The sequence below is a fragment of the Zootoca vivipara genome, chromosome 6 (assembly GCF_963506605.1).
Source record: "Zootoca vivipara chromosome 6, rZooViv1.1, whole genome shotgun sequence".
NCBI lineage: Eukaryota > Metazoa > Chordata > Lepidosauria > Squamata > Lacertidae > Zootoca > Zootoca vivipara.
The window spans coordinates 9,836,246-9,849,944 of NC_083281.1; the positions used below are offsets into that span (position 1 = coordinate 9,836,246).

General features: G+C 51.8%; 1 protein-coding gene and 1 non-coding gene across 3 annotated transcripts in view; both read left to right on the forward strand.

Annotated features, from left to right (window-relative positions):
• LOC118086073 (disintegrin and metalloproteinase domain-containing protein 10-like) overlaps positions 1 to 13,699 on the forward strand; it is a 42,068-nt gene that overhangs the window by 22,601 nt on the left and 5,768 nt on the right. For both annotated transcript variants that reach the window (XM_060275399.1, XM_060275400.1), the window contains 5 exons: positions 434 to 605; positions 2,544 to 2,688; positions 5,170 to 5,353; positions 5,489 to 5,588; positions 13,130 to 13,350. In XM_060275399.1, the coding sequence (XP_060131382.1) occupies positions 434 to 605; positions 2,544 to 2,688; positions 5,170 to 5,353; positions 5,489 to 5,588; positions 13,130 to 13,350 (822 nt within the window). The remainder of the gene's footprint in view (positions 1 to 433; positions 606 to 2,543; positions 2,689 to 5,169; positions 5,354 to 5,488; positions 5,589 to 13,129; positions 13,351 to 13,699) is intronic.
• On the forward strand, positions 13,381 to 13,460 carry TRNAQ-CUG (transfer RNA glutamine (anticodon CUG)). The gene has a single exon. It is a non-coding gene; the product is annotated as a tRNA-Gln (tRNA).

The window sequence follows — 13,699 nt, forward strand, 5'->3', positions numbered from 1 at the left end:
TCCTTTCGTGGTGAGTCCACCGTCCTGGGTGCTGAGCTCAGATAGGATGGGCAATGCTGAGTCATCTGAAAAGCAAAGAGCAAGCTGACCTTTTAAGTGCTGATTCAGGCTCCAGGCCATGGTAACCCTGCAATAAATGCATTGTGCCAAGAGCCGGCAGTAAATCACACAGTTCAAAGTCAGAGTTAACTCTTTATTAGCAAGGACACGATTTGCACAGACTTGGCAGAGTCTACTGAACACAGCAGCTCATCCCTAGTAGGTTTTGCCCCATGGAAGTCCCCACCTCCCCACAGCCAAATCCCCCTGCTCTCCAGGGCTTTCCCCAAGCAATCGGAGACTGCGCTCGCCAGCCTCTCCTCCACCCTTTTCATGCCTCTCCTGGTTCTGGCACACTGCAAGAACACAATTTAAGAGGGTGTTTGTTTTTCAGCACGATGAGAGCAAAGAGTGTTCCAGTTTTCACATCGACACAACCAAGGGGAAGTACCTGATGTTCAGCTACGCCACGGATGGGGGAGAATTCAACAATGACAAATTCTCCCCGTGTAGCCGCGCCTACATTGCAAATCTCCTGCGGCTCAAGAAGGACACTTGTTTCGTTGGTGAGAGACCCTGACTGTCCTTGGGTGCTTGTTTAAACCCGCTGCCTTATATTGGTTGAATTGTTAGGAGAATGAGTTATTTAGGGCTGTCAAAGGTAGGAAGGGGTGGCTCAGGCTATTTTCCTTCCATGGGGTCCAACAGAACCTTCAGTCCACTTTTCACTGTCTGCAGATTTATTAATTTCTTAGAATCATAGAATCATAGAGTTGGAAGAGACCACGAGGGCCATCCAGTCCAACCCCCTGCCAAGCAGGAAACGCCATCAAAGCATTCTTGACATATGCCTGTCAAGCCTCTGCTTAAAGACCTCCAAAGAAGGAGACTCCACCACACTCCTTGGTAGCAAATTCCACTGCCGAACAGCTCTTACTGTCAGGAAGTTCTTCCTAATGTTTAGGTGGAATCTTCTTTCTTGAAGTTTGAATCCATTGCTCCGTGTCCGCTTCTCTGGAGCAGCAGAAAACAACCTTTCTCCCTCCTCTATAGGACATCCTTTTATATATTTGAACATGGCTATCATATCGCCCCTTAACCTTCTCTTCTCCAGGCTAAACATACCCAGCTCCCTAAGCCGTTCCTCATAAGGCATCGTTTCCAGGCCTTTGACCATTTTGGTTGCCATCCCTCCACTGGACACGTTCCAGCTTGTCAGTATCCTTCTTGAACTGTGGTGCCCAGAACTGGACACAGTACCCCAGGTGAGGTCTGACCAGAGCAGAATACAGTGGTACTATTACTTCCCTAGATCTAGATGCTAAACACATAAATTCTTAAACACATAATTTTTTTGCATTGAACATAAATTTAACATAAAACATAATTTATTTATTTATTGCGTTGAAATCATTGCAGTTTTCCGGATGTGCTTTCCATAAAACACACAGCATTGTATTGAACTAAAGCCCTACTCAGAGTAGGCCCATCGAAATGACCAAACCTCAGTTAGCCACACCCATTGACTTCAATGGGTCTACTCTGAGTAGGACTGACTGAGAAGCTCAGTAAGCAATATCTTTTCCTGCATCGCAGGAGGTTGGACTAGATGCCCCTTGGGGGTATCTTCCAACTCTATGATTCTATATCTCTTTGGATTTCCGGCACATCCTATAAGATCTAGGTACAATCCGATTTTCGCAAGGCACAGCTGTGAAACAAACAAACAAAAAGCTCTCAGACCCATGGGAATTAATCAGGACACAATCCAACCAGAATATGGGTCAAACAAAAGTGTGGATGAATCCTAAGAAAGCAGGCAATGTGAGAGCCAATATGTTAGTTAGATTTGGTTTAAAAGTAAAAATACTATAGATTATGGTAAAATAAAAGGAGAATTCTCTGGATATCCAGGTTCGGGGCAAGTCTTCTTTGGTGAAAGAGCTCCAGCAGAGATTTAAAATATGCAGCAAAGTAAATTGTGGAAATATAGGTTGTTAGACCTTTAAAATAAATACTGTATCCCCTTCTCAAAGTTCTCCCCCTTCCCTTACCATAGAAAGAAACCACATGTTTGGTAAGTTACAAATGGTTTACTTACAAACTCTTCAAAGGTCAGATTCATGTGCTTTTCCATATAGCAGCAGCAAAAAAAAACCGCAGGCAATTTAACTTAGGTTCCAAAATGGTAAAATGTTTCTAAATCGTATGTATAAAAACACAAAGATGGCTTGTTAAAGCCAGGCGGTTTCAGCTTAGAGCCCCCAGCTTAGACCCCTTACTGGTAGGGTTCACATGGTGGAAGTGGGAGAATAAAGAGTTTGGTAACCCTTCCTCCCAAGGTGAGGGTGTGTGACCCAGCTAAGCCTAACAGGACAGCTTACTCTATGGTCTTAACCCCTTCATGCATTAATTAGGGTTAAGCACATTGGTTACATGAGGCTGGATATATCCCAGAACTGCATCTTTTCTCCACAACCTCTTCTTCGGCATTTTCCTTCCAGAAACAGACCGTCCCATCTGCGGGAACCGGATTATGGACCCGGGAGAGGAATGTGATGTTGGCAATGATGCCACAGACCCCTGCTGCTATGGTGCGGCAGAGCCTAGCGGGATCCGGTGCCGGCTGAAACCGGGAGCCCTGTGCAGGTAACGGTGGGAACACGTTGCTTGCTTTGCCCTCTGCTTTTACAGATTTGTGCTTCTAGTCCGTGGGGCTACCTTTGAAGGTGACCCGGAAACTACAACTAACCCAGAATGCGGCAGCTATGCTGGTGACTGGGAGCGGCCGCCAAGACCACATAACACCGGTCCTGAAAGACCTACATTGGCTCCCAGTACGTTTCCGAGCACAATTCAAAGTGTTGGTATTGACCTTTAAAGCCCTAAATGGCTTCGGTCCAGTATACCTGAAGGAGCGTCTCCACCCCCATCGTTCTGCCCGGACACTGAGATCCAGCGCCGAGGGTCTTCTGGCGGTTCCCTCGCTATGAGAAGCCAAGTTACAGGGAACCAGGCAGAGAGGGCCTTCTCGGTAGTGGCACCCACCCTGTGGAATGCCCTCCCACCAGAGGTCAAAGAGAACAACAATTACCAGACCTTTAGAAGGCATCTCAAGGCAGCCCCGTTTAGGGAAGCTTTTAATGTTTGATTTCTGTATTGTTTTGTTGGAAGCTGCCCAGAGTGGCTGGGGGAACCCGGCCAGATGGGTGGGGTATAAATAATAAATTATTATTATTATATTATTATTACCGTTAAACCTCTCCTCCATCCTCTCTCCGTACTCCACAAGCTCATCTTGTTCCTTTGTCCTGTTTTGCCTCTTCCTCGTAGGCTCTGGGTGCTGAATACAGCACTCTGAGAATCTCAGCTCTCTTTATTTTGTTCTTAAAAGGGAATGTTTCAGTCCTTAAGGTTCAATAGGTAGATCAATTTGAAAACAGTCAGGGATAATCCCTGGTGTGCGCACACATTGGATTGTAGGTGCATTTTCCTCTATGGTTTGGTAGAAATTCTGGGCTGTCCGATACATGTGTGGATAACAAAGGGGTTGAGGGTTTTTTTTAATCCTTCGGCTTGTCAAGAACTCATCCCATCCTGAAAAAAACGAGAATGGCAGGAGAGAGAAGTTTAGCAAAATTCCTTTCCTCGGGTGCTTTATCTCTACATTGTTTTGGGTTTTGCAAAGGAGACCGATTCAGGTATGACACACAAACATCCACGCAGCGGTGTCGTTGCCCAGGGTCACAATGGGGTGTGTGTGTGTGTGTAGACCCATTAATTTTGGGGAGGCAGGTTGCAGCAGATTATCTATGTCAGCATCCTACAAATCCAGCTCCCTATAAATTATGTTTTGCATCAGTTCATGCCTCGCCGCTGCAAATTTCTGGGGTTAATTGCCCTCTAAGTAGCTAAAGAATGAGCCTAATATAGTGAGCTTGGTGTGTCAAAATTCACCAAAAAACTGAGCATAACTCGGGTGGTGTGTCTCTTCGAGAAAAAAACCCATAATTTCCTTATAGTTTAAATAACAAAAATTTATAATTGTAATATATAACTGTATTTAATAAACCAAAAACTAATTATTTAACCAAACCAAACCCCAAACCCCTTATTTATCACAAAGTGCCCAGAGTTGTTGACCTTTTTGAGGGGAGCTGCTGACCAAAGTTTTGGAGGTTTTTTGGGGGGTACTTTGCTTTTGGGGGGGGATGCCCCAAAGCTGCTGCGCTTGGGGAGGGGGAAGAGAACAGAAATAAATGACGAATAATGCCTTCGCTGGAACTAACACGCAGCACCGACATAGTCTGCCAAAGCGCCAAAAAACCCAGCATAGAACAGGTTAAAAAATGAACGCTGTTACACCCAATCATCATCTGCCAAAGCGCCAGAAGAAACAGCACAGGAAGGGTTAAAAAAGCAATCTCTGGCTACCGGCAACAACAACAAAAGGTTCCAGGTTTTAACAGCTGAGACAAGCTGTAGCGTGAGGAGGAGGGGGAGAACAAATGGGGGGGAAACAACAACAACATCGTGAATGGGCCAATGGGGCGCCTGCCAGCAGTGAGGGCTCTGCGTGTCACGTCTGACACACGTGTCATAGGTTCACCATCACTGGCCTAATAGATCATCGGTTTCCCCCACCCCCCTTAGATTTGTAGTTTTGCGGCAGAACATCCATAGCTAAAGGTACTGGCTCTGCTTTCTGCTTCCTCCTCCCCTCTCCCCAACTTCCATTCTCCGGAGAAGAAAGTGCTTGAAATGGGCTTCAAACTTCAAGAAAGAAGATTCCACCTAAACATTAGGAAGAACTTCCTGACAGTAAGAGCTGTTCGGCAGTGGAATTTGCTGCCAAGGAGTGTGGTGGAGTCTCCTTCTTTGGAGGTCTTTAAGCAGAGGCTTGACAGGCATATGTCAAGAATGCTTTGATGGTGTTTCCTGCTTGGCAGGGGGTTGGACTGGATGGCCCTTGTGGTCTCTTCCAACTCTATGATTCTATGAACCCCATTTGAACAGCCAGAATAAGAATGTCATTACAGTGGAAGTTATAAGTCTGCAGAGTGGTCCAGTTGAGGATTTTGCAGAGCACGTTGGACAGTTCTTTCATGTATGTGTGGTGTTGTTTTTCAGCCCTAGCCAGGGACTCTGCTGCAGCCACAAATGTGCCCCCAAACCCCGAGGGGAGCGATGCCAGGCAGAGACTGACTGCGCTTCAGAAAGCACCTGCTCTGGGGCAGAAGCAACGTGCCCAGCACCCCTTCCGAAAGCAAACTTCACCCTCTGCGGCATGCAGTCCCGGGTGTGTCTGAACGGGGTGAGTTTTCAGAAAGTTGGAGGCCATTGGCCATCGGCCGTGACGTCCAGGAGCGGGTACCTCCAAGCCTTGGTGCACTCTTCCTCCATATACTGGGTGTTGAGAGCCTTCCTTCCTCTCCCTGTCTCTTTCAAGCTCTGCGTGGGCTCCCTCTGCGTGCGGCACGAATTGGAGCAGTGTGATTGTGTCTCCACTTCCCTGAGAGAGAGGTGCCAAGTCTGCTGCCAGCTTCCAGGTGCTAATTCATTTTTTAAATCTCTAACTGGCCCTTTATGCCTTGACTTTTCTGGGGGTTTGTGTGGGAATGGTCTCTGGAAAGCTCTGGTCTTAATTTTGCACAGGTGGCAAGGAAGTGCAAGGGGGGTGGGGACTAGAGGAAAAGGTGTGGCAGAGAGAGAGAGAGAGAGAGAGACAGAGAGAGAAGGGGGTGGCAGAGAGAAAGAGGTGGGAGGGGGAGAGAAAAGGGGTTGCCAGAAAGACCAAAGTGACAGGGAGTCCAACCTATCCCACCTCTTCTTCTGGCCACGCCCACCATGCTGGGGAACCCCCAAGGGAAGGCTGCTCAGAGCCCAGGGAGGGATGGTGGGATGACGCAGAATGGTCAGAAGAAGAAGACTGGGAGGAGGAGGTGTCGGAATCTGAAGAGGCAACCGGGTTTAGTGAGCAGGAAGAGTCTGTGGCAGAGAGAAGTCCGAAAGCAGAGGCTGAAGCAGAAGAGGTGGGAGGCCAAGAGGCAGAGAAGAGTCCAGCTGTAGTAGTAATAATAATAATAATAATAATAATAATAATAATAATAATAATAATAATAATAAATTTATTATTTATACCCTGCCCATCTGGCTGGGTTTCCCCAGCCACACTGGGTGGCTTCCAACAGAAAAATGAAATAAAATAATCTATTAAACATTAAAAGCCTCCCTAAACAGGGCTGCCTTCAGATGTCTTCTAAAAATCTGGTCACTGTTTTTCTCTTTGACATCTGATGGGAGGGCGTTCCACAGGGCAGGCGCCACCACCGAGAAGGCCCTCTGCCTAGTTCCCTGCAACTTGGCTTCTCGCAACGAGGGAACCGCCAGAAGGCCCTCGGTGCTGGACCTCAGTGTCCGGGCAGAACGATGGGGGTGGAGACGCTCCTTCAGGTATACTGGACCGAGCTGTAGTCACAGGTGTCTTCTCTTCTCTGATGCAACCAGCTCTTCTTCCCCCTGGCCTCACAGAATCAGGAGAGGCATGAAAAGAGTGGGAGAGAAGTTAGCTTCATGCAGGCGTAGTCTCCTATTGCTTGGGACAGTGGTTCCCAACAGGTGGTCCGGGGACCCCCAGGGGTCCGCGAGCTATGCCAGAGGGGTCCGCAAGATGCTATTAGAATAAAAAATATATTAAATATTGTCACAGTGGCCGGAGTGGACTACTTCAGAGTAACGATGCTACGCAGCTCTGCATTTTATTCTTTTATTGGTGCTGCGTATTTACAGTGCTTAAGTCATTGCTATTTACACGGAGTGATGTGGTCAGTCGGTTTCAGAACCTCCTAATGGCTTTTGGCGCGTCTTTCTCCAACACAAAAGCTTTGGCAGACCCATCCTCTTTCCCCTCCTCTTTCTGCGTAATTCCGGAGTTGGGGGGATGGGTCTCCCGCCCTTATTCGCCCCTTCCTGTCCCACCTGGGACCCTGGCTCCTCTACCTTGCCTGAGCCTCGGACACGACTTCCTGCTTCCCCACTGGAATCGGAACTCTCTCTGCTTCCCCCTGTGCTCGGGGATTGGCTTGAACTCAGGAGGGGAGGGACTTCGCGATATCCCCTGTCCCTCACATCCACCCCCCTCCCAAGCTCTCCTTCACCCCTCCCCAGGTCCCCCCCAGGTGTCGGTGACGACTGGAAGCCTAAGAACTCAGTGCTTTCCGAGCCCGTTGGTGTGAACACCTCCCCCCAGTCCTGCAAGCCCCCCCCTTCCGCCTGGGAGGACGGGAATCCCAAAAAGTCTGTGGCGTCAGAGCTGGTGGGGGTAAAAATGTTCTGCCAATCTGCTCCTTCCTCTGACTGGGTGGATCTCGGTGACACCCATACCTCATCCTCTGGTTCCTCAAACTCCGCTTCCCAGCGCCATGGTGAACTGCTCTCCCGTGCTTCCTCCCCCTCCCCCTCCCTTTCCATGTGCCAGGGCTTGGGTCTATGGGGAAAGAGGGCGTGAAATTCTTCTACCAGGAATTCCTCCTGTATCTGAGTGGCTGGGACCCATTCATTCTGGGACGGTGGAGCATCCTCCCATGCCATGAGGTACTCCAGTCCCCCCACCCCCCACCTTGAATCCAGGATGGCTGTGGCCTCATTGAGTTGCTCCCTGCCTTCCCTCTCCCCCCCTCCCTCAGGGGTTTGTTCGCTGTCTCGGAGCCTGCTGCTTTCCCTGTACGGCGACAGCAGCGATCTATGAAACACTGGGTGCACCCTCATGTCCTCTGGCAGTGCCAGCCTGTATGCCACCGGGTTGACCTGTTGCGTGACCGTGAAGGGGCCCAACCTTCTGGGCGCCAGCTTTTTGCATCGCCCTCTGATGGGAAGGCCCTCCGAGGACAACCAAACTTTGTCCCCCACCCTAATGACCTCCCCCGGTCGCCTGTGGCGATCTGCCCCCCTCTTGTACGCTTCCTTGGCTCTCTCCAAGTGTTCTCTGAGCTGCTGGTGCACCGTCTCCAGTTCCTCTGCCCAATCCTCAGCCTGTGGGCCCTCCTCCTCCTCCTCCCCCTCCCTCTCTGGGAAAGATCTGAGGTCACGCCCGTAATTGGCCTTAAAGGGCGACACCCCTGTGGAGACGTGCACCGCATTGTTGTAGGCAAATTCTGCCAGTGGCAGGCGATCCACCCAGTCCGTTTGCCTCTGGCTGACGTAACATCTCAGGTACTGCTGCAGAATGGCGTTGACCCTCTCCGCCTGTCCATTGGTCTGCGGGTGTCTAGCCGTCGACAAGCTGACCTCCACCTGCAAGAGGTTCATGAGCCGCCGCCAGAACCTGGAAACAAATTGGCGGCCACGATCCGAAATAACCCTTAAGGGTAATCCATGCAGTCTGAATACGTGATCCACAAACAGTTTGGCTGTCTCTTCTGCAGAGACCGCCCTGGCACACGGTATAAAATGGCACATTTTGGACATGAGGTCCACCACCACCAACACTGCGGTCTTGCCCCTGGAAGAAGGCAGATCTGTGATGAAGTCCATGGACACCACTTCCCACGGCCTGTGTGGCGTGGCTAAGGGCTCCAGCAATCCCGGTGGCGCTGCTCTGACCACCTTTGCCCGCTGGCAGGTGTCACAGCCCCTTACATAGTCTCGAACATCTTCCCTCACCCCTGGCCACCAGAAGTGTCTCATGACTAGGTGAGTGGTTTTGTCCCTCCCAAAATGACCCGCCGTTGGGTTGTCGTGCATCTGCTTGAGGACCGTACGTCTAAGCTGGGTGGTGGGCAGGTACAGTGCACCCTTGTAGAAAAGCAGCCCCCTGCGTTCTGCAAAGTCTTTTGCCTGCTCCCCCCCCCTCTCAGTTCTCTGAAGATGCGGTTGGCAAATTCATCCGCTGCCGTCAGTGCTGTGAGTTCTGCCTCGCTCACCACTGCTGCTCCGCAGGACCATGCTGACGGGGGGAAAATGTGCCTGGGTGCCGGTGGCGCCTCCTCCTCCATGTACTCTGGCTTGCGGGAGAGGGCATCCGCCCTGACATTCTGCTCTCCCGGGATGTAGTGTATGGAGAAGTTGAAGTTCGAGAAGAACTCTGCCCACCGTATCTGCCGCTGGTTGAGCACCCTGGCAGTTCTCCAGAACTCCAGGTTTTTGTGGTCCGTGCACACCTGGATGGGGTGCTTGGCGCCCACCAGGAAGTGTCTCCAGTGCTGGAACGCAGCGTGGATCGCAAGAAGTTCCCGATCAAACACCGTGTAGTTTCGCTCTGGCTGGGTCAACTTCCTGGAGAAGAAGGCACAGGGTCTCCACTCTCTGTTGGCGTCCAGTTGCAACAAAATGGCGCCCACAGCTTTATCAGAAGCATCTGTCTCCACGCGTAGGGGCGCGTCCTGAACCACGTGGAACAGGTTCTGGTCTGAGGCGAACACCCTCTTGAGGCTTTCGAACGCTGCTTGCGCCTCTGGTGTCCACCTGAACTTCTGCTTGCCTCTCAGGCAGTCAGTGATGGGAGCCGTAACGCGAGAGAAGTTCTTGATGAACTTCCTGTAGAAGTTGGCGAAGCCTAGTAGGCGTTGGGCATCTTTGCGCGTCCTGGGGCTGTGCCAGTCCAGGATGGCCTGCACCTTGTCCTTGTCCATCGCCAGCCCCTTGTCTGACAGCTTGTAGCCCAGGAAGTCCACCTCCTTGGTGTGAAACTTGCACTTCTCCAGCTTCACATACAGGTGGTTCTCCTTCAGGCGCTGCAACACCTCCCTGACATCTTTCACATGCTGCACTGGGTCATTGGAGTAAATAAGGATGTCATCCAGGAAGACCAAGCATTTCCTGAAGAGGAGGGACCCCAGGACGTGGTGCATGAAGGCCTGGAAGCATGCTGAGCCCCCTTGCAACCCGAAGGGCATCACCAGATATTCAAAAGAGCCCAGAGGCGTGAACATCGTGGTTTTCCATTCATCGCCTTCCCGGATCCTGATCAAGTTGTACGCCCCCCTCAGGTCTAGCTTGGTGAAAATCTTGCCCCTGCGTGCCGCTGTCAGGAGATCATCCACTCTGGGCATGGGGAAAGCCACTGGCTCTGTCACTGAATTCAGTCGTCTAAAATCCACCACCAGACGGCGCTGTTGCGTGTCTTTCTTGTCCACCCAGAAGACCGGGCTGCCCCCTGCTGCCTTGCTTTCTCTGATGAACCCCCGCTTGAGGTTCTTGTCGATGAAAGCGCGCAGATCCTCCAGTTCCTGGTCTGACATGGCGTACAGCTTGGCTGGGGGTATAGTTGCCCCTGGCACCAGGTTGATCTGGCAGTCAAAAGGCCTGTGTGGGGGTAGGTGGTCGGACTCCGCTTCGCTGAAGACCTCCTGCAGGTCCCAGTACGGCTTGGGTATCGCCTCACCCCCTTTGACGTGCATGGTGGCCACCGTGGCTATCGGAGGCCCCTCCCCTGGTTGGTGCTGCATGCAATGTTCCAGGCAAAAGTCCGATCCAAAAGTGATGCATCTCTGGTGCCAACTGATGGAGGGGTCGTGGCGCGCCAGCCAGCTCATGCCCAAGACGATGGGGGGGTCTGAGATGGTGGTGACGTTGAATGCCAGTGTCTCTGAGTGCCTTCCCACCGTCATTTTCATGGGGGGGGGGTTTGATGAGTGATGGCCCCTCCCAGCAGCTCTCTGCCGTCAATGGTCGCCACGTGCAGAGGAAAATCCAGCTGCAGAAGCTGGATCTGGTGCTCTTCTGCAAAGTTCCTCGAGAAGAAGTTCGCTGACGCCCCACTGTCAATTAAGGCGAGGACTGTCAGGGGATAGCCATTTGGGAGCGTGAGCGTCACTTCTAGAACCACTCCTGCTCTGGGAGGGGTGGGCTGGCTCTGCTCCTCTCTGTGCGGGTGGGTGGGCTGGGGCTGTTGTCTGCTGACTGTGCCTGGCTGCTGCCCCTTGTCTCCTGCAGCCAGGCTTTCCCGTTTCCCTGCTGTGGTGCTGCGTCAGTGGGGGAGGGCACAACCGTTCCCGCCTTTCCTTGCCACTCCCTGCGATGTGGGCAGTCTCTGACGAGATGCTGGGGGGAGTTGCAGAGAAAGCAATTCCCACCCCTTCCCTCCTTGCGTCTTGGCGCCGCTGGGGTTTGAAAAGCCCCCGCGCGCGCGCGCTATCAATCTGCATGGGTTCCTGGTCCTGACTGGCCCCAGGCGTGGCTTGAAAGGGTTGTTGGGGGAGTGGCTTCTCCTGCGACCGTGGGAACCAAGCCCGCTTTGCGCGCGTTGCTTGCTTGTCGCTCCACCGGGATTCCTGTCTCACCCCCACCGCCAGAGCCGCTTTGCTCAGCTGATCCATATTACTGGGCTTTGGACCTCTCGAGAGCTCATCCTTCACCTCCTCATGCAACCCCAAGTAGAACGCCGCTTGCATTGGGGGTGACTCTAGTTCCCACCCCAATCTGTGCACCAGCATGGTGAATTTCGCCCAATACGCGCGAACTGTCATATTTCCTTGGCGTAAATTGTGAAGTTCCTCCTTAGTCTGGTCCATATGACTATCGGACGAATACATCGTTTTCAAACCTTCTAGAAATAGTTTGACATTCTTCATGCAAGGATTCTTTGTTGCAATTAACGGTCTTAGCCACTCCCTGGCTGCCCCGGTAAGGTGCTCCACAATAAACGCTACCCTGTGCTCATCATCAGGGAACTCATCGTGGTGCAGCTCAAGAGCATACACAATCTCAGTCTCAAAGCCCTGATATTCCTTCGGGTCTCCATTAAACTTGCTTACTAGCGTCCCGGCTCTCCTTCCTGGCAGCACTTGGACTTGGGGTGCCCCTCCCGCCTTGTTTTTCTCTGCATCCAGCTTGTTTTGGAGGTCTACCGCCACCGCCCTTAATTCCTGCTCTCTTTCCTGTAGCGCTCTCACCTGTTCCGCAAGTTGTAGTCGGTCGTCCTGGACCTTCTTAGTCTCTTCTTTAGCTGCCTTCAATTCCCCCTGCGCCTGCAGCGACAGCTGCTGCAGTTCTTGCTGGGCTTGCTCCGCGATCTGCCGCCATCTCTCCGCCTCTGACACGCTCATCCCGGCAACTCCAAAGTAGCCCAAAAAGGATTAGGAGGTTGCTGTCACAGTGGCCGGAGTGGACTACTTCAGAGTAACGACGCTACGCAGCTCTGCATTTTATTCTTTTATTGGTGCTGCGTATTTACAGTGCTTAAGTCATTGCTATTTACACGGAGTGATGTGGTCAGTCGGTTTCAGAACCTCCTAATGGCTTTTGGCGCGTCTTTCTCCAACACAAAAGCTTTGGCAGACCCATCCTCTTTCCCCTCCTCTTTCTGCGTAATTCCGGAGTTGGGGGGATGGGTCTCCCGCCCTTATTCGCCCCTTCCTGTCCCACCTGGGACCCTGGCTCCTCTACCTTGCCTGAGCCTCGGACACGACTTCCTGCTTCCCCACTGGAATCGGAACTCTCTCTGCTTCCCCCTGTGCTCGGGGATTGGCTTGAACTCAGGAGGGGAGGGACTTCGCGATATCCCCTGTCCCTCACAAATATATTTCGTATGATAACAGATTTTTGTTTTGGCTGCTTCCTGCATGAGCAGAGTCTAGCGCAAAACTAGAATTAGATGAGGCAGTAGTTCTGCTGTATGCCGTTAGGTGGCGCTTTACAAACACTACTGTTTTGCAAAGAGGCAGCGCGCGCATTCTACTAACGCTCACCTCCCCAAGATGTTTTGCACGCGTCGGCTTCATTTGTGCACTACTGCGCAGGTACCCTGTCTTCTCCATTCCCCTCCCTCCTCCCTGGACTCTTATAAAAAGACTCTTAATTTGGCTCTCACTTTTTAATTTTAGGATTAGGAATTAATGGGGGTCCTTGTCACAATAGCGGCTCGATGAGGGGTCTTCGAGAAAATTTTGTTGGAAACCCCTGGCTTGGGAAAAGCCCTGGAGAGGAGGGAGCTGTGGGAAGGTGGGAGCCTTTGGTCTCGGCAGCTGATCCATGTGGGCAAGACCTGCCAGGCAGGCGAGAAAAAGAAAATTGAAATTGGCCTGCCCCTGAGCCTTGTTGGTTTTGGCGCCAGGTCTTGGCTAACTCTCTTTTCCTAAATGACTTCTGCCAGGGAGAGCCGACACTTGCGCCAGCACTGCCTCTGCCGCCTGGGGCCGTTTCTTCAACGGCTCCGAAATCCCGCTGATTCCAGGTTCGCCGTGTGGGGGCAAGGCTGGCTACTGTGACAAATTCCATATCTGCCGATTTGTCGATGAAGACGGGCCTGTTGCTCGGGTGAAAAACTTCATCCTGGACTTCATCGAGATGGAAGACGTCGCCACCTGGATGAAGGTGAGGCGCAGGTTTCAGAGACTCTCCGTGGCTCGGTGAGAAGATAGCTCAGTCGGTAGAGCGTGGGATTCTGCATCTCGGGGTCGTGGGTTCGAGCCCCACGTTGGGCAAAAGATGCATGGCAGGGGGTTGGACCAGATGTCCCTCAGGGTCCCTCGCAACTCTACATTTCTATGCAGGAAGAGTCCCAGGTTCAGTACAGTCATACCTCGGTTTAAGTACGCCTCGGTTTGAGTATTTTCAGTTTAAGTACTCCACGGACCTGTCTGGAACGGATTAATCCACTTTCCATTACTTTCAATGGGAAAGTTCGCTTCAGGTTAAGTACGCTTCAGGTTAAGTACGGACT